The sequence below is a fragment of the Oncorhynchus mykiss genome, chromosome 10 (assembly GCF_057628025.1).
Source record: "Oncorhynchus mykiss isolate SJ-2025 chromosome 10, ASM5762802v1, whole genome shotgun sequence".
Lineage (NCBI taxonomy): Eukaryota > Metazoa > Chordata > Actinopteri > Salmoniformes > Salmonidae > Oncorhynchus > Oncorhynchus mykiss.
Window position 1 is genome coordinate 39,894,687 of NC_143031.1, and position 27,693 is coordinate 39,922,379.

The window sequence follows — 27,693 nt, forward strand, 5'->3', positions numbered from 1 at the left end:
TTTCTAATGTTTAGTACACTGTGCATATTTAGTTTGGACATCAAGCTCAATATACAAAAGGTTCCTGAATGTGTATCATCTAACAAACTCACAAAATGTACACAACATGCATTAATTGAATGAGATGTGATAGACTGTAGCTTCATTATACTGTACATCTCACAACATAAGTCTGTGGCTGTGGTCAAAGTGGACACCTCAGAAAGGACAGTTCATTTTTATTTAGTTTCTTAATAGGATTGTATCCATTGAAAACAAAACAGTAATTAGATGAATTGTGAATAATATTGGTCAAAAATCATGTAAGCATAATTAACAAACATTTATATAAGGGTGGGGGCTGTAAATAAAACTTCACCAAATAATTACATCAGAAAGTGTACATGGTGATAAAGAAACAACAAGCATGAACAGTCGAGTTGAGAAGGAAGACATTGTTGTGCCCCAACAGGGCAACAGTCCAGAGGATGGGACTGAGGGGATGGAACGATGAAAGGCAAGACAGGGGCCATGTTTGAATACTTCAGAGATCTAATGTTCCTTCCTACTTTCCTTGAAGTAATCACAGATCTAAATTGGTAGATTGGTGAGGGTAATAGGGCTGGTAACCTTACTCACACATATTCAATTCCTTATAGATCTGTGCTTAAAAAGGGAGGGAGGATACGTTTGAAAACTATCCAAACAGGGCCAGGATTGGTCTTCACAGTCAGAGGCAGTCTACCCAGCTACACAGTCCGTTATCCACCAGAGCACGGTTCACAGACACCAACTGGAAGACCAAGAGAGAAACATTAGCAACATGAAGCCATTAGAATAATTTTATAAATGAAGAGGTTTAACATAAACAGTGGACGACTTCAAAAATATAAAAGTATTGCATACCTCTTCTCCTTCAGTTTTCCATATCTGTACCAAGGGAATGCCACTGGTGTGACAGCTTGTGACCTGGGGAGTGTGCAGATACAGGGTAAGAACAGAGACCACCTTTCCTTATTGTCATTGTGCTGACTGTACACCAGCAGGAGGAGACATATCCATGTACTTTTCTCTACCTGTGCAAGTAGTGGCAATCCTTGTGTCATTTCCTCCAGTGCAGATTTGGCTGCAACAGAGAACCCTTCTTCTCCTAGTAGATAGGGAAGAGATGTCACAGTGATATGAGAGCATGAACATTAATGGAAGTTTAAATACAGAGTTTAAACTGTTGACAACATTTTGAAATTCTGTTTCATAAATACAGCTGAAACATACCTGGAAGGGGTGCAATATGTTCCAGGATAGCCTCAGATCCTTGGAAAGGCAAGGCAACAAAGTCTGATCTGTGGGAAGACCAACAGCAAAGTCAATCCCACGTTTCAGATGCAGATCAAAATGTGAGCTTTACCGGCCATAACAAATATATCATATTCAAAATCTTGGGGCTCCCAAGTGGTGCAGCGGTCTAAGGCACTGCATCTCAATGGCAGAGGCGTGTCCCTACAGACCCTGGTTCGAATCTAGGCCATCACAACCGGTTGTGATTGGGAGTTCCATAGGGCAGCGCACAATTGGCCCAGCGTCGTCCGGGTTTGGCCGGTGTAGGCCGCCATTGTAAATAAGAATTTGTTCTTAACGGACTTGCATAGTTGACGTGTAAGGTAATGCTTTCTTTAGGACTACCCACTGCCGATTCATTGACACCATATGGAAATTACTACAATAATTATGCAAGGAGGAATGAACGTTGGCTCCTTGCAAAATGCATGTCTTTGTCCATCTGGCTTGTAAATATTCTCTGTTTCAGTGTCAATCTATTTACCCACTTATCTGTGCCTCCATCCTTGGTACAGTAGGTAGTTAGCTAGATTGCTTAAACTGCTAATAATTTAAGCAAACTACACAATGAGGCATTGAAAGTAATTTTACTTCCTCTAAATCAGCGTTTTCCAACCCCAGTCCTCGAGTACCCCCAACAGCACAATTGTATTTTGTAGTACCAGACAAACTCAACTGATTCAACTAATTGAGGGCTGGATGATTAGTTGACAAGTTGTGCACTTGTCCAGAGCTGTGTGCACTGTTGGGGGTACTGGAGGACTGGAGTTGGGAAATGCTGATCTAAATACTCCTCTTTGGTAGACAATTCTGTGTCAGTCACAGACTTACAGGTGAGGGACACTTTGCTGGCCAGCACCAGTTGGTACATTGAAAGTTTGCTTGCGAGAGTGTGCACTCAAAACCGACCGGCAGAGTAGAGAGCGATGATGCGATTGAAAGAACCTGAACCAACCTCCAATGAACAGCCAATGTGATTTATAGAGGATGTTGATTTTTTCAATATAATATTTTCTGCTGGACATGTTTTTAATTTGGTCAGATTGTATGCATAAAATGAAATAAAATCATCCAAAAGAAGGTTTTACCAGGTAATGGAAACACTGGTAAATTCCAACATCAACTTCTATTCCAGTTACATTTAGACTCCCCACAGTTAGTGTGTCACCTGATCTGGCGGAGGGTGTCAATCTTCACCAGGACATAGCCTCCATAGTCCACATAGCAGAGCTCCACCTCCTTGGTTTCTTCATAGTAACCCATCACCTGCGCTCTCCACCAGGCTCCCTCAGGCATCTGGGCAGCACAGATCACTCCCACTGTGTGTGTGTGTGTGTGAGAAAAACATTTGAGATAGGAAATGACACCACAGAAAGATACTATCATCCGAGGGTAAGGAGTCCCAAGGCCCTGGCTGTGCATGCCTACCTTCCACTGGGGCCGGCAGGGGAGGGCGCCCTGGCTGTGCATGCCTACCTTCCACTGGGGCCGGCAGGGGAGGGCACCCTGGCTGTGCATGCCTACCTTCCACTGGGGCCGGCAGGGGAGGGCACCCTGGCTGTGCATGCCTACCTTCCACTGGGGCCGGCAGGGGAGGGCACCCTGGCTGTGCATGCCTACCTTCCACTGGGGCCGGCAGGGGAGGGCACCCTGGCTGTGCATGCCTACCTTCCACTGGGGCCGGCACCCTGGCTGTGCATGCCTACCTTCCACTGGGGCCGGCAGGGGAGGGCACCCTGGCTGTGCATGCCTACCTTCCACTGGGGCCGGCAGGGGAGGGCACCCTGGCTGTGCATGCCTACCTTCCACTGGGGCCGGCAGGGGAGGGCACCCTGGCTGTGCATGCCTACCTTCCACTGGGGCCGGCAGGGGAGGGCACCCTGGCTGTGCATGCCTACCTTCCACTGGGGCCGGCAGGGGAGGGCACCCTGGCTGTGCATGCCTACCTTCCACTGGGGCCGGCAGGGGAGGGCACCCTGGCTGTGCATGCCTACCTTCCACTGGGGCCGGCAGGGGAGGGCACCCTGGGTGAGAATAACACAAGCTCATCTGTTGGTCCAGGCTGCGGAGAGCATGGAAGGTTGGGTGTGTGTGCTGCTGGAGGAACACATAGTTCCCAGAGGCTACTTGGATCACGGTTACCTCAACTGTCACCCTATGGGGAAGCAGCAGCTGAGAGAGAGAGAGAGGCTTTTAGGCAACGCACTACCCACTGTTCCACACTACTTCAGCCAACCAAAAGATACTACTTACCCAGGATGTGATGGGGAGAGAAGGCAGTCTGGCCACTGGAGGATGGACATAACAGCTGGTCACATCCAGATCTTTGAACTTCTTACTGATCAGCTCCAGAGCACAATCCACCTGCTCCTTTGACCCTGGAGGAAACAAAGGGACAAGCTGAGCAAGCCACAAGGGGCAATGCAGCTACCAAAGCCTAGGTGCTTGACTACAAGTGATGTCCTGTTGTGGAGAGCCAGCGTCTTGTGCACTCACCCTCTATATGGCAGATCTGGAACTCCTGGGTGTAAGGCAGGGTGGCGATGAAGATGTTCGCTCCGGATGTCTCCTTCAGGTAGCTCACATATCGCCCCTGCTTCCCAATCAATCTCCCAACAAGATGCTGTCGGACAGTGAAACAGAATTCAAAGAGAGATAATCATCCATAAGTTCCTATACCATACTAGAAGGTGTATGTGTGTGTTTTTCTCTGAGTGGCATATAGGCTGTCCATGTCACCCTTCGCATGGCTTGCTCTGATAACGTGCTCAGATGTAACCAATTCCACCGAGCACCTCTCAGAGTAATTGGAAGGAGCGGTCTGTGTGTGCGCATTTTTATATATATATATATATATAAAAATATATATATATATATAAAAAAAAAATATATATATAAAAAAAAATATATATATAAATAAAAAAAAATATATATATAAATAAAAAAAAATATATATATAAATAAAAAAAAATATATATATAAAAATATATATATATATATATAAAAAAAAATATATATATAAAAATATATATATATATATATAAAAATATATATATATATATATAAAAATATATATATATATATATAAAAATATATATATATATATATAAAAATATATATATATATATATAAAAATATATATATATATATAAAAATATATATATATATATATAAATATATATATATAAAAATATATATATATATAAAAATATATATATATATAAAAATATATATATATATAAAAATATATATATATATAAAAATATATATATATATAAAAATATATATATATATAAAAATATATATATATATAAAAATATATATATATATAAAAATATATATATATATACACATATACAGTGCCTTGCGAAAGTATTCGGTCCCCTTGAACTTTGCGACCTTTTGCCACATTTCAGGCTTCAAACATAAATATATAAAACTGTATTTTTTTGTGAAGAATCAACAACAAGTGGGACACAATCATGAAGTGGAACGACATTTATTGGATATTTCAAACTTTTTTAACAAATCAAAAACTGAAAAATTGGGCGTGCAAAATTATTCAGCCCCTTTACTTTCAGTGCAGCAAACTCTCTCCAGAAGTTCAGTGAGGATCTCTGAATGATCCAATGTTGACCAAAATGACTAATGATGATAAATACAATCCACCTGTGTAATCAAGTCTCCGTATAAATGCACCTGCACTGTGATAGTCTCAGAGGTCCGTTAAAAGCGCAGAGAGCATCATGAAGAACAAGGAACACACCAGGCAGGTCCGAGATACTGTTGTGAAGAAGTTTAAAACCGGATTTGGATACAAAAAGATTTCCCAAGCTTTAAACATCCCAAGGAGCACTGTGCAAGCGATAATATTGAAATGGAAGGAGTATCAGACCACTGCAAATCTACCAAGACCTGGCCGTCCCTCTAAACTTTCAGCTCATACAAGGAGAAGACTGATCAGAGATGCAGCCAAGAGGCCCATGATCACTCTGGATGAACTGCAGAGATCTACAGCTGAGGTGGGAGACTCTGTCCATAGGACAACAATGAGTCGTATATTGCACAAATCTGGCCTTTATGGAAGAGTGGCAAGAAGAAAGCCATTTCTTAAAGATATCCATAAAAAGTGTCGTTTAAAGTTTGCCACAAGCCACCTGGGAGACACACCAAACATGTGGAAGAAGGTGCTCTGGTCAGATGAAACCAAAATTGAACTTTTTGGCAACAATGCAAGACGTTATGTTTGGCGTAAAAGCAACACAGCTGAACACACCATCCCCACTGTCAAACATGGTGGTGGCAGCATCATGGTTTGGGCCTGCTTTTCTTCAGCAGGGACAGGGAAGATGGTTAAAATTGATGGGAAGATGGATGGAGCCAAATACAGGACCATTCTGGAAGAAAACCTGATGGAGTCTGCAAAAGACCTGAGACTGGGACGGAGATTTGTCTTCCAACAAGACAATGATCCAAAACATAAAGCAAAATCTACAATGGAATGGTTCAAAAATAAACATATCCAGGTGTTAGAATGGCCAAGTCAAAGTCCAGACCTGAATCCAATCGAGAATCTGTGGAAAGAACTGAAAACTGCTGTTCACAAATGCTCTCCATCCAACCTCACTGAGCTCGAGCTGTTTTGCAAGGAGGAATGGGAAAACATTTCAGTCTCTCGATGTGCAAAACTGATAGATATACCCCAAGCGACTTACAGCTGTAATCGCAGCAAAAGGTGGCGCTACAAAGTATTAACTTAAGGGGGCTGAATAATTTTGCATGCCCAATTTTTCAGTTTTTGATTTGTTAAAAAAGTTTGAAATATCCAATAAATGTTGTTCCACTTCATGATTGTGTCCCACTTGTTGTTGATTCTTCACAAAAAAATACAGTTTTATATATTTATGTTTGAAGCCTGAAATGTGGCAAAAGGTCGCAAAGTTCAAGGGGACCGAATACTTTCGCAAGGCACTGTGTATGTGTATGTGTGTATATATATATATATATATATATATATATATATATATATATGCCACAGATCAGAGTCAGGCAGCATGTCCTTGAGTGAGAACATGAGGACAGTATGGCATCAGGAGGCAGCAGGATTCCCATTACACACTACCAGACCACAGCCCCAACCACCGTTCCCCATAGCACTATGAATCAGACAGCTGTACCCAGCTCAGTGTCACCCAAGTGCCTGGTCTCAGTCTCAGAGACTATTTACTGCAGCACACTACTCTACCAAATCTGGGCTATAGCTAAATGGCTCACACTACAAATAGGCAGGGCAAAACTGAGTCGGGATTTTTATATATTTTGAAATACCAGAAGTCACCGTTGGAAATTAATATTGAAAGTTACATTTACATAGTTTATTCCTAAAACTTCCTGTGGACCACACATTTAGATAAATAACTCATGTCAAAACACAGCTTTAAGGTGTCCAAATCAATAACCAATGCGCAGAAACAGTTTGTGATATTGGAAACCTAAAATGTAACATCTACACATGCAACAACAGTAAATCAGTCCATTTTATTTATTTTCTAAAGCACAAGCACCAACCACTTGTTTTGACAAATGTCAAAAACACCGGCCCCCAACAACAAGAAAAAAAACATGGAAACGGGAGATATCTTTCACCTCACAATGATAAAAATGCAGAATGTTGGCTTTTGATACGGGGGTCACCAAAACTCAACACTTTTGTAAATGACTTCTATCGATATCACATTGAAATCAATAGTGACAAAAATATATTTAAAAAGATACAGGTTGCACATCCTGTAAATACAATTTTTAAAAACATGGAATCTAGGAACAAGTTGTATATCACTGGTAAAGGACAACTTTTAGAAGACTGCCAGCTACATTTGGAAGTGTTGCATTTTGATCAAATCAAAGTTTATTGGTCGTGTACACAGGTTTGCAGATGTTATTGCAGGTGCAGAGAAATACTTGTGTTTTTAGCTCCAACAGTGCAGTAATACCTAGCAAAATAAACACACAATCCAGAAAAATTCTAAAATATCATAACGAGCAATGTCATAAATATATTGTTATAATGGTGTGTAAAAACAGTATATGAATAGAAAAGGTGTACAGGATGAGCCTCGACTAGAATACGGTATAAGTATAAAGTGGGTAAAAAAAAAAAAAAGTACGTACACATTATTAAAGTGACTAATATTCAATGACTATGTACAGTGCTTTCAGAAAGTATTCATACCCCTTGACTTATTCCACATTTTGTTGTGTTACAGCCCAAACCAAAAATATTCTCACCCATCTACACACACAATACCCCATAATATCAAAGTGAAAACATGTTCAGCATTTCTGCTAATTTATGGAAAATTAAATACAAAAATACCTAATTTACATAAGTATCCACACCCCTGATACAATATTATTTGTTTCCTCTTTTTCAGTCAGTCTGTTTTATCTGGAGTATTTCTCCTGGTGTCCTGTGTGCATTTAAGTATGCTCTCTCTAATTCTCTCTTTCTGGGAGGACCTAAGCCCTAGGACCATGCCTCAGGACTACCTGGCATGATGACTCCTGTTGTCCCCAGTCCACCTGGTCGTGCTGCTGCTCCAGTTTCAACTGTTCTGCCTGCGGCTATGGAACCCTGACCTGTTCGCTGTGATTACTATTATTTGACCATGCTGGTCATTTATGAACATTTGAACATCTTGGCCATGTTCTGTTATAATCTCCACCCGGCAGAGCCAGAAGAGGACTGGCCACCCCTCATAGCCTGGTTCCTCTCTAGGTTCCTTCCTAGGTTTTGGCCTTTCTAGGGAGTTTTTCCTAGCCACTGTGCTTCTACACCTGCATTGCTTGCTGTTTGGGGTTTTTCGGCTGGGTTTCTGTACAGGACTTTGATATTGCAGCTGATGTAAGGGCTATTTGAATACCTTTGATGTTATTTTTTTTTAGGGGGTGGGTCAGCTTTAATATTGAGGACAGATTGCTTCCATCAATGTAATTGTCTGCATCATTTCCAATCCCCCCATATATGTGGGTAAAAAAAACACTTTGTAGAATATACCTTTATTATTCCCCGCAAACCCTACCACCCCTCCCTCAATTGGAGTAAACTAATAACACCTAGATTATGTATGAACTGAAAGTTGAAGCTTATTTTACAATAGTTATATTTTGTTTTTAGTCCTATTTTCTTATGTCCATCCATTTTGGATTTCTATTTGCCATGTATTTGTCAACTGTGCTGTGATGCTTCACAAAAGTACTGAACCTTTATATTCTCATAGTTTCTACAGATTGTAAAAGAAAAAAATGTTGCTAAAATAATTATATTGTTGATCGATTGACTAGGACTTTTCAAATCACCCAGTATTGCTATCTGCAGAGTTAGTATTAGGTAAATGTTGTAATTCTTCATTCATTCCTGGACCTGTGACCAAAAACGAGTACATATGGACTGTACCAAAATAAAAATGTTCTAATGACGCTGCTTCCTCACAGCAAAATCTGCAGAGCTGGGAAGATTGTATCCCCCATATATCATTATATTGGTTGCAAGAATTTTGTATAATACATTTAAAATTGAAAAATTCTAAGTTTTGAATCCGGCGTCATTTTGCGTGTCAATTCATAAACCATGTGCCATGGAATCAGTACATCGAAAATCTCTTAAACTATTTTGCAATTTATATGGCACACCTGTCAAATGTGGTCCTTAAATGAAACTAGTATATTTGTATTTATCGCAATTCTCTTTAACCATTTTTGGTCTTTAATTCAGGGCTGACAGACAAGTTCTTTACTTTTTCGCCCTTCCACTTGCCTCTTCCATTTTTGTAGTAACACTGCAATTAGTTGTAATTTTGGGTAGAGCAGACATTTCCATATGTCTGTGTTAGCTGACATACTGTAACTCCACCAGTCCTTTTTATGATATAATTTACAAAGATTATACCTTTTTTAAACATTTGATCTAAAAACAAATTTTTAAAAAAATCAATTAGTATATTTGAGTTTAAACCACAATATTTGTTGTATTATTTGTTCTGTCTTTTCAGGTGGAATAAACTGAAATAGCAACCAACTTTCTATGGCTTGTTTAAAAAAATCATATATATATATTTTGGAGATTTATGTGTTTTCAAACAACAGAAATTAGTGAGAGGTTGTAATCTGAAAAGGGAAAAGGCCATTCTTGAACATTGGGTGAGACATTCTTACAAATATACTAGAGAACCATTTCAGATTTACGTAAGTATAACTTTTTTATGACTGATGCCTTTTGTGAGAGGTCTAATGCGTTAATAATTTCTGTCCTCCAAATGCATATTCAATACATAAATAGGCCTGTCTAATTGTCTGGCTTGCCATTACAAATAACATTTAATATTTTTTGTTCATATAATTTAAAAGCAGGTCACTAGGTGTAGGCAAAACCATATGGGGCGGCAGGTTGTTTAGTGTTTAGAGTGTTGGACTAGTAACCAGAAGGTTGCAAGTTCAAACCCCCAAGCTGACAAGGTACAAATCTGTCGTTCTGCCCCTGAACAGGCAGTTAACTCACTGTTCCTAGGCCGTCATTGAAAATAAGAATTTGTTCTTAACGGACTTGCCTAGTTAAATTTTAAAAAAAGGTAAAAATATGCAACTAGGTAAACTGTGATATGACTAAAGACTTAAATCAGGGGTGATTTTTCCACAAATAGACAGGTATTTTTCCTTTCCATGGTAGCAAGATCTTAACTTTTGCTAACTTTCTATTAAAATGTACTGAGTGATATAATTTCAGGATATGTATACAGAGTATGTCCACATGCCCGTCAGACCATTTTATTAGTAAACTACACAGTAACGTAAAAGTTGCATTTTATTGTTATCCATTTTTTTTTTTTTTTTTTTTAACCTTTATTTAACCAGGCAATCAGTTAAGAACAAATTCTTATTTTCAATGACGGCCTAGGAACAGTGGGTTAACTGCCTGTTCAGGGGCAGAACGACAGATTTGTACCTTGTCAGCTCGGGGATTTGAACTTGCAACCTTCCGGTTACTAGTCCAACGCTCTAACCACTAGGCTACCCTAGCACACTTATCATAATTTGATTTTAATCCAGAGATGTTAGAAAAAGTACCTAGATCCTCTGATGGTATCAGACAGAGGCTCTGCATCTGTCCTCGTTCTCCAAGACTTTAGTGCTGCTTTTGATACCATCGATCACCACATTCTTTTGGAGAGATTGGAAACCCAAATTGGTCTACACGGACAAGTTCTGGCCTGGTTTAGATCTTATCTGTCGGAAAGATATCAGTTTGTCTCTGTGAATGGTTTGTCCTCTGTAAATGTCAGTGTTCCTCAAGGTTCCGTTTTAGGACCACTATTGTTTTCACTATATATTTTACCTATTGGGGATGTCATTCGAAAACATAATGTTAACTTTCACTGCTATGCGGATGACACACAGCTGTACATTTCAATGAAACATGGTGAAGCCCCAAAATTGCCCTCGATAGAAGCCTGTGTTTCAGACATAAGGAAGGGGATGGCTGCAAACTTTCTTTTAAACTCGGACAAAACAGAGATGCTTGTTCTAGGTCCCAAGAAACAAAGCGATCTTCTGTTGTATCTGACAATTAATCTTGATGGTTGTACAGTCGTCTCAAATAAAACTGAAGGACCTCAGCGTTACTCTGGACCCTGATCTCCCTTTTGACGAACATATCAAGACTGTTTCAAGGACAGCTTTTTTCCCCCCATTTACATAATATTGCAAAAATCTGAAACTTTCTGTCCAAAAATGCTGCAGAAAAATGTATTCATGCTTTTGTTACTTCTTGGTTAGACTACTGCAATGCTCTACTTTTTGGCTACCCGGATAAAGCACTAAATAAAACATCAGTTAGTGCTAAATACAGCTGCTAGAATCCTGACTAGAACCAAAAATGTTGATCATATTACTCCAGTGCTAGCCTCCCTACACTGGCTTCCTGTTAAGGCAAGGGCTGATTTCAAGGTTTTACTGCTAACCTTCAAAGCATTACATGGGCTTGCTCCTACCAATCTTTCTGATTTGGTCCTGCCATACATACCTACACGTACGCTATGGTCACAAGACGCAGGCCTCCTAATTGTCAGGAGAATTTCTAAGCAAACAGCTGGAGGCAGGGCTTTCTCCTATAGAGCTCAATTTTTATGGAATGTCTGCCTACCCATGTGAGAGACGCAGACTCGGTCTCAACCTTTAAGTCTCTACTGAAGACTCATCTCTTCAGTGGGTCATATGATTGAGTGTAGTCTGGCCCAGGAGTGTGAAGGTGAACGGAAAGGCTCTGGAGCAACGAACCACCCTTGCTCTCTCTGCCTGGCCGGTTCCCCTCTTTCCACTGGGATTCTCTGCCTCTAACCCTATTACAGGGGCTGAGTCACTGGCTTACTGGTGCTCTTTCATGTCGTCCCTAGGAGGGGTCATTTATGAACAATTGAACATCTCGGCCATGTTCTGTTATAATCTCCACCCAACACAGCCAGAAGAGGACTGGCCACCCCTCATAGCCTGATTCCTCTCTAGGTTTCGGCATTTGTAGAGAGTTTTTCCTAGCCACCGTGCTTCTTCACCTGCATTGCATGCGGTTTGGGGTTTTGGGCTGGGTTTCTGTACAGCACTTTGAGATATCAGCTGATTTACAAAGGGTTATATAAATACATTTGATTTGATGAGGCTGTGGAGGGATTCCAATTGTGGTTTTAAAAGAAAACATGAATAATCTGCGTACAATGACACCTTTGTTTTTAAGCCATGAATTTCTAATATTATTGTTGGATCTAATTTTAACAGCTAACATTTCGATTGTAATAATAAATAGATATGCCGATAGTGGACAACCTTGTTTTACTCCGACAGTTTAAATACTTTGTAGAAGCATCTTTGGCAGCGATTACAGCTGTGAGTCTGAGTAAGTTTAAGAGCTTTCCACACCTACAATGTGCAACATTTGCCCATTATTATTTTCAAATTCTTCAAGCACCGTAAAAAAAATAAAATAAAATTGGTCGTTGATCATTGCTAGACAACCATTTTCAGGTCTTGCCATAGGTTTAATCAGGTAAAGAAGGGGTTTAGCTGGTCTGGGAGCGAGGCGTCTGTGTATGCAATGTGGCTGGCTTTCCCTTTATAAAATACGTGATTATCTGGAGTCCCTGCCATATACAGTATGACTCGTGTCTGAGCAATTGAAATGTGACTCCACTTTCTCCCTGTACTGTCGTTTTGTATCCGATTGTCTTAAGGAGGACGTAGCTGATCGGTTTGTAAAATGTTCATGTTCCCAGTCACCTTGACGTAGTTAAATGCGGTGGTTTGTACTTTCAGTTTTGCACAAATGTTGCCACCTATCCACAGTTTTTGGTTTGGGTAAATTCGTCAGTGGGAACATCCTAAGCACTTCACCGATTCAGTGTATTCGGCGATACTATTCTGAGGCGTCCTGGAACATTTCCCAGGCCACATGATCAAAAATCACAGATTCTGATTGGCCAGGCCAATGTTGAACAGTCCTTACCACGGTAGCTTCCGGTTTAACTTTATGCCTATAGATGTGGAGGAGCAGAATGGAGGCGTGATTTGCCGAAGGGAGGGCCTTGTTTCTGTCCAGGAAAGGAAAGTAGCAATGAGCCAGGGTCCATGCTGCACATATAGCACAGGAGATGTGCGGACAGAATTTCGGTAGTGTTTTCCTCAGACTTCCTTTAATAAATTCCCCAGCTACAATAAATGTGGCCTCGTGATATGCAGATTCCAGTTTGCACAGTTCCTTGAGAGCAGTCGTGTCAGCTTGGGGTGGGCGGGGAATATGACCGAAGAAAAGGATAATCTCGGGAGGCAATGCTGTCGGCATTTGATGGTGAGGTATTCCAGATTGGGAGAACAAAAGAACTTCAGTTCCTGTACGTTACCACAATCACACCATGAATGTTAGTAATGAAACAAACTCCTCCGCCTCACTCTGCCCAGAGTCCTTTCTGTCCATGAGATGGACAGATAACTCTGCTGGCTGAATGGACAGGGCAATATATCCAGAAAGTGCCATGATTCCATAAAACAGTATGTTACAGTGCTTAATGTCTCTCTGGAAGGAGACCCTGAGCTCGTCTACTTTATTGTCCAGGGACTAAACTTTAGCGAGTAATATACTCGGAAGCAGTGGATGGTATAAAAGACGCAAGTCTGACTAAGGCCCCAGTCTTTCAACCTCTGAAGTGGGTCGCCAGCATACATTTTTGTATTTGATTATTATTGACTATTAAAAATCCACCTGTAGTGAAGCCACTCAATATTTACATTACATTCAGTGATCTAACTCCCGTCCAAAGTGACCCACAGGAGCTACCCGGGTCAAGTGTCCCACCCAAGGGCACGTCGACAGATCTCCCACCAAGTCAAAAAGGGCAACCCAAACCAGCGACCTACCAGCCACCAGCCCAAGCTCCCAGCCACCAGGCAATCAACTGCCCCCCACAGTTCAGACATCTGCCTCCCATGCACATACCAACAAAATTTACAAAAGAGAAAAACATAAAAATGTAAAACCAAAAACATAAAAAAAGCCAACGGTATACATTTGAGTGCATGTACGCACGTGTGAGTTTGAATGCAGTTTTGATCCACACACACCAGGATCCAGATTCACAAAACACTTCTTACTCAAAAACATAAGCTTAAGAAAAAAAAATAGGTTCATAGGATAGTTTGTAAGTGCAATTCCTCAACAATATCTTAATATTTAATGATTCTTATGAATTTGCTTAATATGTTTGTTGCTAGGCAACCAATTTTGTTGGCCATCCAAGCAATCATGTTAGCATATTTTGTACTGAGAATGCTGTTGGGTTTGGGTTTAAAAGAACCAATACTGAAACTTTCATATAAAGTTGGAGTGAATTAAACATGTTCAATTGCTTTCATGAGCTTATTCTCTCACTGCCCTGAGTTTAAGACAAGGATTTAGTCATCTTGGAATTAACATTTCCAATAACCATTTCCAATAATATAATTTCTTCTTAACTTCTTGCTTAAGGAGAAACCTAAGAAATAGCAACTTTGCCTAACTTTCTTCTTAAGTTAAAGTTAACTGCCATTTTTTTGTTAAGACATTTAAGGTTTTGTGAATCCCTACCTCTCACTGCCACCCGCCTCCTCCATTTTGGGGTAATGCTGTAATCAATTAGTTGTAATATATTGGATTGAGCAGACCTGAAAAAGACAACTACCATTACAATTTAAAAACAAACATTTTACATAGATACAGGTGTTTTACCAACCAGTACATCCATTCAACCATAATTTGTTCTATCGTTTTTGGGGGATGAAATTGAAAGCAGCTCTGCAGTACTTTTTTGAAAAAGAGAGATACTTAAATATTTTTCATTTAAATTGAAAATGAGACATGACAAAAAGGCAATTTTTAAACCATGGATGAGCTTTTCTTAGTAATCTACTTGAGCCATTTGTGACCCAATTCAAGAAACTAGGCGTATGTCGCAAGTCACGACTTCACAGGAGAGCTGTTTGAACGTAAAAAATGTATTATCAAAATGTGCTTCTTTTGGCAGAAATGCATTCTAACAACTTTGATGTGCCTTAATATCAAACTTGTATGCCACCTGTAAATATGAGAAAAAAAAAGGTTAAATTACGAGACTAGTTGGTTTAGCCAAAAAAAAAGGGGAATTCGGGTATGATAGCTAAGGAGAAAACACGAGTCTGGATTACATCGTCAAACTAAGGCAACGATGCATGGCATCAGACCGGACACGCGTCAAATCATGATATATACTGGTAAGATTTTCAGATATTACACGTTTCTAATTTGGACAGAAAGTGGTTTCATTTCAAGTGTACTGTTAGCTAGCTAACGTTAGTTGGCTGGGTCTCTAGCTAATGTTATGTATATGATCTTATTCTTAATTTCTCAGACACTAGCTATAGTCATATAACCTGGTTGGTTAGCTAACTGCTGATTCATGCAGGGTAGTAACGTCATGAGTTGTGATTATGGTCCATTATTTAGTTAGCGACATGTCTTGACAAAGCATTTATGTCAAGTTAAAGTGTACTGTTAGCTAACTAACTAAAAAGTTACGTCATGCGTTGGGATTCATCGTTTACCTAGCTAGCTACATTTCTTAACAAAAGACTAATCTTCGCGTGCAAGAGCGCAGAATAACTGATGCATTTTTGAATGTTTAACACCCGTTGAATATGTCAGTAAACGTTGGCAACAAAGTGTAATTCAATTGTTGCTAGCAGCACAGTTAGTCACCAACGCTCTAGATAACATGAAAAAAGTCTAACCAGCTCTGCTAGGGCGATTAAAATGGTCAGAGTGGGATGTTTTCTTATTATGTGTCTGGAATTAGCTAGCCAATGTTAGCCAGTGCTTGACTGTAGTTGTGAGGTCAGAGCTTTCGGAACTGTACTTATTGGCCAGAGGATTCAGTGTGCGCTCTGAACGCAAAACCACAGAGAGCGATAGGGAGAGTAATGTTCAATGAGCTGTTCCCTCTCTCTGATGTCTGGAAGTAGCTGGCAAGATAGTACAGAATGGTTGGATCAACCCTTAAAGAAATGGGACTAAGGCTTAAGAGGGTGTGACCAATACTGAATGGTGTAAACACAGGACTCTCCAAAAGTTGTACCAAAACATTGAAAAGAGTTCTCAAAAGAGAGTTTAAAAGTTGATCAACTTTCAAAGCAGAATTACTTTCCCATTGTTTCCACAAATGCAGTGTATGATTATACCATTTTCTAGCTCCGAGTCTGTTTTTATTTTTACATAAGATAAAAGTAGACATTCAAATGTTGCTACATAAAATCAAATCTAGGTGGCGAGTCACATTTTGGGTTAAAGTAAAATATTTGTGAAGCTTTTAGAGAGAGGTTTAGTGCTTTAAAAATTTCAACCCACCCAGTTCATATTCATTATATAGATGGGCACAAAATCATTTACTCAAATGATTTATAAAAAATTTAAATTTAAAAAAATCAGGAGTACGTCGCACCATACATAGGTGAGTAAACGGAAATATGACTAAGGAGTTAGACAGGTATTTACCTCTCCATGGCAGGATCTTGTCTATTTTACTAGTTTTCTATTCAAATTCATTGGAGAGCTCATTTATATATTTTGGGATATGAATACCAAGTATGTCTCCTTCACCATCAGCCCATTGTATAGGTAAAGTGCAGGGTAAATGCGAAAGTTAGTCATAATTAGTTTAGTCCAGAGGCCAAAAGTTTAGATCTTCAATGAGACATTGCAGGGATCTAGCATCCAGACTTAATATAGCACTTGAGTCACTGGCATACATGGACACCTTTGTTTTTAAGCCTTGGATTTCTAATCCTTTGTTGTTATTTGATCTGATATTAAGAGCTAGCATTTCGAGCTCCATAACAGATAGATATGGTGACAGCGAACACCCTTGTTTAACTCTGACAGTTAAACCTGTCTAAGACCGGGGTTCCGCTAGCGGAACGTTGACAAAAATTGCAGAAATGCAATTATAAATATTTAACTTTAATTAAAATCAGAAGTGCAATACACCAAATGAAAGCTAAACATCTTGTTAATATAGTCACCGTGTCAGATTTGAAAAAGGCTTTACTGTGAAAGCAAACCATGCGATTATCGATCAGCAGACAAAACATTACATACAGTTACCAGCCAAGTAAATTAGTCACGAAAGTCAGAAATAGGAATAAAATTCATCAATTACCTTTGAAGATCTTTTGACAATACTAAAGGTCACGACAAACAATAAATTGTCGTTTTGTTCGATATAATCCAATTTTTAATAGCCTAACACGAAACATTTTGTAAGCGGCTTGTATCGTAAATTCAGTGTCCTTCAACTTTGGACGTAACATTCGATGTAATTACTCACTCTAAAACGGACGTTTATCGAGCCATGTTTGGTTTCATTGCAATCCTCCGTTTGTTAGTAACACAGCCATACTTCATGGTTTTTTCCCGGGACATATTGACCGAAAGGAACTGATTTGAACACACCAAACTATGACCTCATTGCCCACCAATGATATGACCAGTTCTTCGTTGATTGACTGTATTTCGGACCAATGAACACTGATCGTCTTGAAATCTAGCTTGGTAGATAGCCAATGAGATGAGGTAAACGGTAATAGGTAATGGCTCTATCCGGGAAGACTAGAATTTGTGGGAAACTCGAGCGTAAACACAGCCATTCGCCATTGAAAATTCTACCAGAAGCAGCCACGCTGGTTACGCACAGCATTTTTGTTTTGAGAGCATTTTCAGAGAAGAATTATAGCGAGTAAATCTGTACAATCAAAGACAGTCAAAATATACAGATCTACACCATATTATTGAAGAAATTGATAGGGATAGTGACAGTGAATTACTCCAAGATGATTCGGACAGGGAGAATACTTTTGACTCAAAATCTGAAGAGATGTTCTTGTATGGAGAAGATTCCGTGTTGGATTGGTGAGTAACGTTGTTTGAAATTAATATCAAATATTATTAATTTGAGTTGTTTGAGATATTTTATTTGCCATATATAAAAATAATCAGTAATGAAATGTATAAAGTACACATTGCTCTACATTGTGGGTGCGTGCATGTCTGTCTGTATATATTTTTTTACATTTTATTTGATCTAAAAATGGAATGGAACCGCTCCTCACCATAGTGATCGTTTCCCTACTCTATATATAATCTGTGTGTGTGTCTGTCTTTATTTCACAGTCCCAGCAATTCTGTGTGAGCCCATACTGCCAAGGTGCCCATCCCCTACTGAAGCTGGTCCATCCAGCCGGACCCCTGCTGTCCCTGGCACCACACCTACCCCCGCCCAGACATCTAGGAGGTGTGAAGTCGGTGACAAAGAAGCAGAGGAAGGGAAGTGTGGAACCTGCTGGCAGAGAGGAGGAGGATGTGGCGCTGCCACCTCCAATATTCAGACCAAAAAGGAAACCAGGATCTCAGCTGGACATGACCTTCAGTTGTTTTTCACCTCGGCAGTTGTTGATACCCTGGTGTTGAACACAAATAAGTACAGAGCTAAGAAGCAGGCAGGCAAGAAAGAGACATGGAAGCCCATTTCCATGTCAGATCTTTTTTGTTACCTTTCTATGGTCATTTACATGGGTCTTGTAAAGCTAAAAACCCTGAAGGACTACTGGAAAACTGCACCCCTCTATCAACTGCATTTCCCCACCACGGTCATGTCATGCAAAAGGTTTCTGACAATCTCACGGGCGCTTCATATCAGTGACCCAAAAGTTGATGAGGACAACAAGAAGAAGCGAGGTACGGCAAGGTTTGATAAGCTCTGCAAAATAAACCTCTACCACAACATCGTTGAGGCCTGCAATACTTATTTTCAGCCCACCCAGAACCTTTCCATAGATGAGAGAAAGGTAACCTCAAAAAGGCCAGAATTGGCCAAAAACAGTACATGCGCAACAAACCAACTAAATGGGGTTGCAAACGGTTTGTTTTGGCCGATTATGCGTGTGCATAGACGTGCAATTATTATTATTTTTTGTTATCTATGAGGGGAAGAGCAGTTGTGTGACCGGTAAGGGCATTAGCTATGATTCCGTTATGGATTTTCAGCTGCTAAGGAAGGGCTACAAACTGTTTGTGGATAACCTGTAAACAAGCCCTACCTTGTTCATAGACCTGAGAAAGCTGGAGAAGTGGGCCTGTGGCACCATTCGGACCAACAGAGTGGGATTTCCGAAAACCAGGGTGAATGACATGCCTAAGCGGGCTGAGCAGGGTAGCATGAGATGGATTCGCGAGGATGGCCTGCACTTTGTGAAGTGGATGGATACCAGGGAGGTGGTCATGTGCTCCAGTATCCACAAGTCCTTCAGTGGTGATACTGGGGCAGGGACCACCAAAAATGTCCCCATTCCAGCTGCTGTGAAGGACTACCACAAGACCATGAAATGGTACAAGACATTGTTTTATCATTTCATTGACATTGCTGTGGTGAATGCCTTCATACTCCAGAAGGAAATGGCTAAGAGCTGTGGACAGCCCCCCCCATCTCACAGCTAGCCTTCAGGGAGCTGCTAATCCAGGAGCTTGCTCCAACCAGTGGTGTTCACATGCCAAAATTCATCATTGCAGGCAGGAATGTGCCTCAGGGCAAAACGGGCTCAGTAGGGAGGCTTCGTTGTGCTCTTTGCCACAAGAAATCCCCTGTCACCTACACCACCTGTTCAGTGACCCTCTGCTTCACACCAGAAAGACACTGCTATGGCATCAGCAGCACAATATTGTGTAGAGGACTGAGGTTCTTCACATTATTGTACATTGAAAGTATAAATAGGTACTCTTGTTATTTAGAAATATTCATTTTTTTTCCCATTATTTTTTATTTTATTTTTTTAAATTGTTCAAATATATATTTTTGGGGGGTATGTTAGAATAAATGTTTTGTATATAGTTATTTGCAATGTACTAATTTGGGCACATTTTGGAAAATTTGTGAGGGACACCTGGGTGACTTCATGCTCAATGGCATATACCGCACTCATTCCTGAAGGTATCCGTCTGAAACTTTGGTCAAATACTGTTGCCCACTTATGTTCTTATTTGAAATGATCCCCAGCATCATATCTGAATGTTTGGCTGTTCTTGTTCATTTCAAAGATTCAACAGTAAACATCTGATTATTTCCTTGTATTTTCTTCTACCAGATCTATTGTGTTATATTCTCCTACATTCAATTCACATTCCCACAAACTTCAGAGTGTTTCCTTTCAAATAACACCAAGAATATGCATATCCTTGCTTCTGGGCCCGAGCTACAGGCAGTTAGATTAGGGTATGTTTTCAGGCAGAAATTGAGAAAACCTGTTAAGGATGGCCCTCCAGTTTTTAAGCTCTGAGAAATATATAGCCTCTACTTACCATTTTACAGCCGGGGTTGCTATACATAATTTCTACCCATTGAATAAGAGACTCCCCGAAATTGAAAAAAATCCAGGCATTTATATATAAAATCCAGCCTTACTTTATTAAAGGCCTTTTCAAAACCTGCTATGAATACCAGGCCTGGCTTCTTAGATGTTTCATGTTGTTCTATTAGTTGTCGTATATTATCTCCAATGTATCGTCCATCTAAAAAACCTGTTCTGAACAATACCTGGTCAAACTTTTGTTATATCACGCATATTGCGTGAAAACAATACAACGGGGGCAATTTTTGTGGGTTAAATGTGTCGTTTAAACATACATTATACAAAAGCCACTGGGAAACTTGGAATAACCTATATAGTGCATTCGGAAAGTATTCAGGCCCCTTGACTTTTTCCACATTGTTACAGCCTTGATTAAATACCAAGAAAATCCTACATCTACACACAATACCTAATAATGACAAAGCGAAAACAGATTAAGAAATGTTTGCAAATTTAAAATAAACATTATTCAGTATTCAGACCCTTTGCTATAAGAACCAAAATTGAGTTCATGTGCATCCTGTTTCCTCATGTGCATCCTGTTGATCATCCTTGAGATGTTTCTACAACTTGATTGGAATACACCTGTGGTACATTCAATTGATTGGACATGATTTGGAAAGACACACACCTGTCTATATAAAAAAGTCCCACAGTTGACAGTGCATGTCAGAGCAAAAACCCAGCCATGAGGTCAGGTCGTAGGAACACTCCGTAGAGCTTCGAGACAGGATCGTCGAGGCACAGATCTGGGGAAGGTTACCAAAACATTTGCCGCATTGAAGGTTCCCAAGAACACAGTGGCATCCAGCATTCTTAAATGGAAGAAGTTTGGAACCACCAAGACTAGAGGCTCTAGAAGACCTAGAGCTGGCCGCCGGCCAAATCAATCAGGGGAGAAGGGCCTTGGTCAGGGAGGTATAATAATATTGATCTGTTTTAAGCAATTGATCATGTTGACTATAAACTTTTATACCAACATCCCCAATCAGAGGTAAAAAGGGTGCAATTCCCCTCCAATTTGATGTGGTCAAAAACAGCTGCTTGTGTAATGTAGTAACACATACTGTCCACATGAAAAGTAGCGTAATATAAATGCATTAGATATTTATTTTTCTATATCTTAAATTAGGTTTAATAAGATTTTTGTAGTACATATGTTTTATAAACACACTTCACATGACCAAAAGTATGTGGACACCTGCTTGTCGTACATATCGTTCCAAAATCATAAGCATTAATATGGAGCTGGTCCCCCCCCCCCCCTTTGCTTCGATCACAGCTTCCACTTTTCTGGGAAGGCTTTCCACTAGATGCTGGAACATTGCGTCGGGGACTTGCTTCTAGTCAGCCACGTTCATTAGTGATGTTGGGCGATTAGGCAATTCATCCCAAATGTGTTCAATGGAGTTGAGGTCAGGGCTCTGTGCAGGCCAGTCAAGTTCTTCCACACTGATCAACAAACCATCTCTGTATGGACCTCGCTTTGTACATGGGGGCATTGTGATGCTGAAACACGAAATGGCCTTCCACAAAGTTGGAAGCACAGAATCGTCTAGAATGTCATGTTGTAGCAAGAAGATTTGCCTTCACTGGAAATAAGTTGCCTAGCCCGAACCATTAAAAATAGCCCCAGACCATTATTCCTCCTCCACCAAATTTGACAGTTGGCACTACGCATTTGGACAGGTAGTGTTGTCCTGGCATCCGCCAAACCTAGATTTGGCCGTCAGACTGCCAGACAGTGAAGAGTGATTCATCACTCCAGAGAACATGTTTCCACTGCTCCAGAGTCCAATGGCGGCGAGCTTTACACCACTCCAGCCGACTCTTGACATTGCGCATGGTGATCTTAGGCTTGTGTGCGTGCGGATGCTCGGCAATGGAAACCCATTTCATGAAGCTCCCGACGAACAGTTAGTGCTGACGTCGCTTCCAGAGGCAGTTTGGAACTCTGTAGGGACAGATTATTATTCTTTTTATTTTATTTTTTTATTTTATTTTTTTACACGTTACGCGCTTCAGCACTCGGCAGTCCCGTTCTGTGAGCTTGTGTAGCCTACCACATTTCCACTTCACAATAACAGCACTTAAAGTTGACCAGGGCAGCTCTAGCAGGGCAGCTCTTTTATAAACTGACTTGTTGGAAAGGTGGCATCCTATGACAGTGCCATGTTGAAAGTCACAGCTCTTCGGAAAGGCCATTCTACTGCCAATGTTTGTCAATGGAGATTGCATGGCTGTGTGCCCAATTTTTTACACCCGTCAGCAACAAGTGTGGCTGAAATAGCCGAATCCACAAAGTTGAAAGGGTGTCCACATGCTTTTGTATATATTTCTCACTAGTTAAACTATGTAGAGATTATGTTTTTTATGTTCCTAAGCACAATTTAACTAGGTGCTCAAGACTATAGCGTCCAACATTTGAAGTCTCTACTACAAGCCCAAAAATCCCCGACATTAGAGAACCTAACATTGCAAACAGTAGCCAGAGAAAATATATTATCAGTAATGTGGTGAAGTGATGAGAGGGTTAGACAGGGGAGGTAGACTCACCTTTGGCACCTCTATGTCCCAAACTGTAGGTGGCTGGCTGCTGTTGTAACTCTGGATGTATTTTTCAATTTGCTGATCGGTGTTCAGCAGTTGACTTAGCGGACTTGGACTGTTGATATGCTGGTTGTCCCTGGCTTCGTGTTCAACGTAACGGTCTACAGAGTCCATGCTGTTCACACCAGAGCCTGGGGCAGTACGGATCAGTCACTAAAAACAGTCACTTGTGTTGTGTACACAATGTAACCTCGCAAACACAGCAGCACACAAAACACCCACATACAACAGTAACAGGGGAGAAAGAAAACATTCTGGCATGGCGAGAGTTCTCTTACCTGAAAATACTGCACCAAGAAGGCAATACAAAAAGTTAAATTAGCATGCAGGGGAATGTTCCCTCATCAGCAACTGTAAAAACAGTCTACGGTATGGTGTCTAGCTAGTACTGAGACTAAACCAGGTTCACATTCTATATGGGAACTCTAGCAGCTGCAGGCTAGAGTATTGCAAAATAAAGAAATTTCTTCACTGCAGTAAAATCAGTCCTGAAGTCATAAGGCAGAGCTAAAACAGGACACCAGCCACTGGTGTGTGACCGCAACACTAAGAAATAAAGGGGACCGGTCAGCTTGAACAGAAAGATACTGATATATTGTGAGAAATTGAAAATCTGCTATGATGCGACTCACCTGGAACAGCCACCTCTGTCCTGTGACCATTAGGGAGGGCCATGCTGGTGGCCCCCAGTCCTTCAGCGGGTCCCCTGGGTGGTTGCAGGCTCACACTGGGGCTAGAGTCCTCACCACTGGAGCTCTCCTTGGAATGACCTGAGCTGGAGCCAGAATCACCTACTGCAGAATCTTCTGCTAGCTCTGCTTGCTCAGTCGCAGTTCTACTGCTGCAGTCATGTTTCACATCCTCATAGACTATAGGAGATGAACATATGTTCTCCCTGCCAGTTGTTGAACACTGATCCTCCTGCAATAGACCAGGCATCTCTCTCCCAGTCTCACTGTTACCCATTGAGATGATATCTGGGGATGTGAAGGGGTCCCTGTTACAGAGAGGCCCAACATTATGTTCTAGTAGGGTCCTTTCCTTCAGGACTTGACTCACTGCTACTGAGACCACGTCAGTAATCAGACTTGACGCCAGCTGGTTAATTTCCTCTGTGTTACTCCTGCTAAGTTCACACTCCTCAGACTGGTCTTTCTTCTGAGGTGATATCAGAATGCCCAATGGCTGCCTTGAGGGGGACACCTGACTGGTGAGGAGGTTGATGGGAGAAGCCAGACAGGTGACATCCTGTAGACTTGACTCACAGGTTGGTTCTTCCACAGCAGGCAGGATAGATAGGTTGTCTTTGGAGAGGAGGCAGTTCTCAGCCAGATCGGTTAGAGGCTTCATCTCTGCAAAACAAAATGTTATCTTGTCTTCTCCAACCTCTCCCTCTGGGTCCAGTCTAACCTCTCCTGGGTCTAGTCGAACCTCCACTGCAGCCTCTTTGTTGAAAGTTCTGTTTGTAGTGTCCTCCAGCGTCTCAGAGAGCGGCGGTGCATGTGGCGTTAGGCCTGCACTCTCACCAAGGTTAGGATTAGAGCCTAGGTCAAAGATACAAGAAACTTGTTCCTCATCAGAGGATGGCTGGTGTTTATTTTGTAATGCTATATCCTTCTCAGGTCCCCCCTGGGCTTGGCTCTTAGGTGCAGTCTCTGGGAGTACTTGAGCTGAAGACTCAGTTCTCTCCGTAACGGGCTTCACAGTAGTAGTATCGAGGCCTCTACTCAGACACTCTGCAGCCACAAAAGTTTCCTCCGGTTGTGATTGGCAGAGTGGGATGTTAGCCAGCTTTGCTGCCGCTTGTGTGTTTGTACAATCAACACGCTCCTGTTCCACTAACGACCTCTTCCTCACTGCGTGCCTGTCCCGATCTGTTCCAGTGGAGTGGCCGTTCTCCACAACACCAATACCTCTGTCTCTGATGGAGGAGGACAGGTGCGCCTGGTCTGTGGTCGTCTTATCCTTGTCAGTGGGTTGTTCTTTCTTCCGAGAGGTGTACCACCACAGGCCTAGGAAAGCCAACACTCCCGACAGGGAGAGGACCAGAACGGATTGAAGCCTCAGCACCATCTCCTAATCTCCTGCTGCTAACAGCAACACCTGAGAAGAGACATACACAAGTTAACACCATAAAAACAAATCACAACACGCCCAGTCTCTTTACTTCTAGCTGGGCTAGAAAGGTGTGAAGCACTGATGATAAAAATACCATTGAGGGGATGGCTAAGGGAGCATGGCCACACTATTCTAGTTTAGTGAGAGAAAAAAAAAAAACTCAGTCTCCACCACACCACCCCTCTGAGCAGCAATCCCATTAGCAGCCAGGTCATAGTGACAGCATCTGATTGCAGCGAACAAAGCACACTTGTGCAGAAGTTAACTTTGGGAAGCTGGGTCTGGGGCTAAGGGTCCGGGCCCTGATAGGACAATGGTAATGCACCACTGTCCAGAGTGGTGCATTACCAATAGAAACTCACTCATTATTACCTACTGTGGTGGGGAGAATCAACTTATCCGTCATTATCTGTTGTTTAACCAATAGGCTAAATATCAGTAATTATGTTGCCCAATAGTTTTTTGCCACAGAACAGAAGATTATACAGTGTAGCAAGCTAGAAGTATTGTTTGCAGTTTGGCCAGACCCTGACCGGCTGTCCTACATGCAGGTTGACTCAACCTTTTGGTAGAGAATTATAAAAAGAGGTGAGCATGAAAGGCATGCCATTCATTCACACTATATTGCAGTTCCACTTAAGCCTGTGACCTTCAGGTTTTGGCATACGGACAAGTTGGCTACGCTTCTCGCCAGGCATGCCAGCCCTACCGTCACATATGCAAAGTCTCAGAGGGCCGTTGTGTGACTTGACTTTGACCCTCATGGAAGAAGTGCCAGGCAGGGTGTGCTGTGGAAAATACTCTAGTACTCATCTTCAAGGAGGAAAGCTCTTATTTCCTAGAGTTCGTTTCAAGTTCCCACAAAACAAAGGAATAATAACCATTAATAGCATCAAACATCTGAGCCACGCAAATATATGGTTCTGAAAACAAATGCCTATAGGCTACAGCAGTTCATTTATGAACGTGATCTTAGAGACAGGAGAAGAGGTGTAGCCTAAATGTTTGACAAACAAGCAGGTTCATGTGACAGCCCTGTCTTAGTATTCCTCAGAGGATTTCCAAAACTATGCTCAATATCTAATTCCATTTGCAGGGCATCCTCTCCACAACCAACAGGAAAGGGGAGTGACAGGCCCCAACGTCCCATGCTCAGCAATATCTACCCTCAACAACTAGCCCTCTGACTGTATAAATAGAGAGCTAGGGATTATAGAGGTTCTATCTGCAAAAAGATGGAGATAATTGGCTTTAAAGGGATACTTCAGGATTTTGGCAATGATGCCCTTTACTTCCCCAGAGTTAGCATGCTAGCAGATAGCACACTGACTGGAAGTCATTGGGTAACGCTAGTTAGATGTAGTTTCGCGAGTCAATGCTAACTTCCTTCATACTGGATAGAGACATAAAACATGGTATCCACAAGTACACCGGACTATGGGAAAGTAGATAACGGGCCTCATTGCCAAATAAAAGTATCCATTTAAAGTTCAGAACCCTCATTGGTTTAACTTCTTGACGCTACCCATCCCTTGTCATCAGCAACCGCTGAATAGCATAGCGCCTCAGTCAAATAATATTACAAAAAATATTCAGATTCACGAAATATGCAATATTGCAAAACACAGCTTAGCCTTTTGTTAATCGATCTGTAGTCTCAGATTTTGAAATTATGCTTTACAGCGAACGCAATCCAAGCGTTTGTGTAGGTTTATCGATCGCATGACAAAACATTAAGTACACTTAGCATCAGGTAGCTTTGGTCACGAAAATCAAAAAAAAAGCAATCAAATGAATTGTTTACCTTTGATCTTCAGATGTTTTCACTCACGAGACTCCCAGTTACACAAATGTTCCTTTTGTTCCATAAAGATTATTTTTATATCCAAAATACCTCCGTTTGTTTGGCACATTATGTTCAGAAATCCACAGGAAAGAGTGATCACAACAACGCAAACAAATTCCAAATAATATCCGTAATGTCCACAGAAACCTGTCAGACGTTTTTTATAAACAATCCTCAGGTTGTTTTTAAAATATATAAATCGATAATATATCAACCGCAAATGTCTTTCACAGTAGGAGAGGGAAAAGCAATACCTATCCAAACTCATGTGACCACTTGACGAGATGTTATCATTCTGGCTAATTTTTCAAAATAAAAGCTTGAAACTATGTCTGAAGACTGTTGACACCTTGAGGAAGCGATAGGAAAATGAATCTGGTTGACATCCCTTTAAATGGAGCAATGGGAGGCTATGGAACATGGAGTTTTCAAAATAGAAGCCACTTCCTGGTTTGATTTTTCTCAGGGTTTCGCCTGCAATATCAATTCTGTTATACTCACAGACAATATTTTGACAGTTTTGGAAACTTTAGAGTGTTTTCTATCCTAATCTGTCAATTATATGCATATTCTAGCATCTGGTCCTGAGAAATAGGCCGTTTACTTTTTGAACGTTATTTTTCCAAGAGGTTAATGTGTCAGCAATCTTTCATCTTGTATTCTTTTGAACTGAACATGAATCAGGGTATTTAAAGTACTATGTCAGGTAGAGAATATTGAACAGAACAAAGCTATGTCAATAACAAAAATTGACAACAAAACAATACAGATAGGACTAAGTGCTTAATTTCCTCTGC

At 41.0% G+C, this 27,693-nt stretch overlaps 1 protein-coding gene across 3 annotated transcripts in view; it reads right to left on the minus strand.

Moving 5' to 3' along the window:
- Window positions 1–201: 201 nt before the first annotated feature.
- The window catches only part of LOC110533865 (uncharacterized), a 29,734-nt gene continuing 2,242 nt past the window's right edge, over window positions 202–27,693 (minus strand). The window contains exons 2-11 of one of the 3 annotated variants that reach the window (XM_021618425.3): window positions 23,565–25,035; window positions 22,879–23,063; window positions 3,814–3,940; window positions 3,571–3,695; window positions 3,312–3,489; window positions 2,486–2,636; window positions 1,255–1,322; window positions 1,056–1,129; window positions 886–948; window positions 202–772 (exon numbers count right to left, since the gene is read on the minus strand). In XM_021618425.3, coding sequence (XP_021474100.2) covers window positions 710–772; window positions 886–948; window positions 1,056–1,129; window positions 1,255–1,322; window positions 2,486–2,636; window positions 3,312–3,489; window positions 3,571–3,695; window positions 3,814–3,940; window positions 22,879–23,063; window positions 23,565–25,005 — 2,475 coding nt within the window. In that variant the 5' untranslated portion in view covers window positions 25,006–25,035 and the 3' untranslated portion in view covers window positions 202–709. Of the gene's footprint in view, window positions 773–885; window positions 949–1,055; window positions 1,130–1,254; window positions 1,323–2,485; window positions 2,637–2,745; window positions 3,490–3,570; window positions 3,696–3,813; window positions 3,941–17,875; window positions 18,379–22,878; window positions 23,064–23,564; window positions 25,036–27,693 lie in introns of those variants that run through there. The other 2 variants (XM_036990246.2, XM_090186600.1) reach the window with 2 other exon arrangements.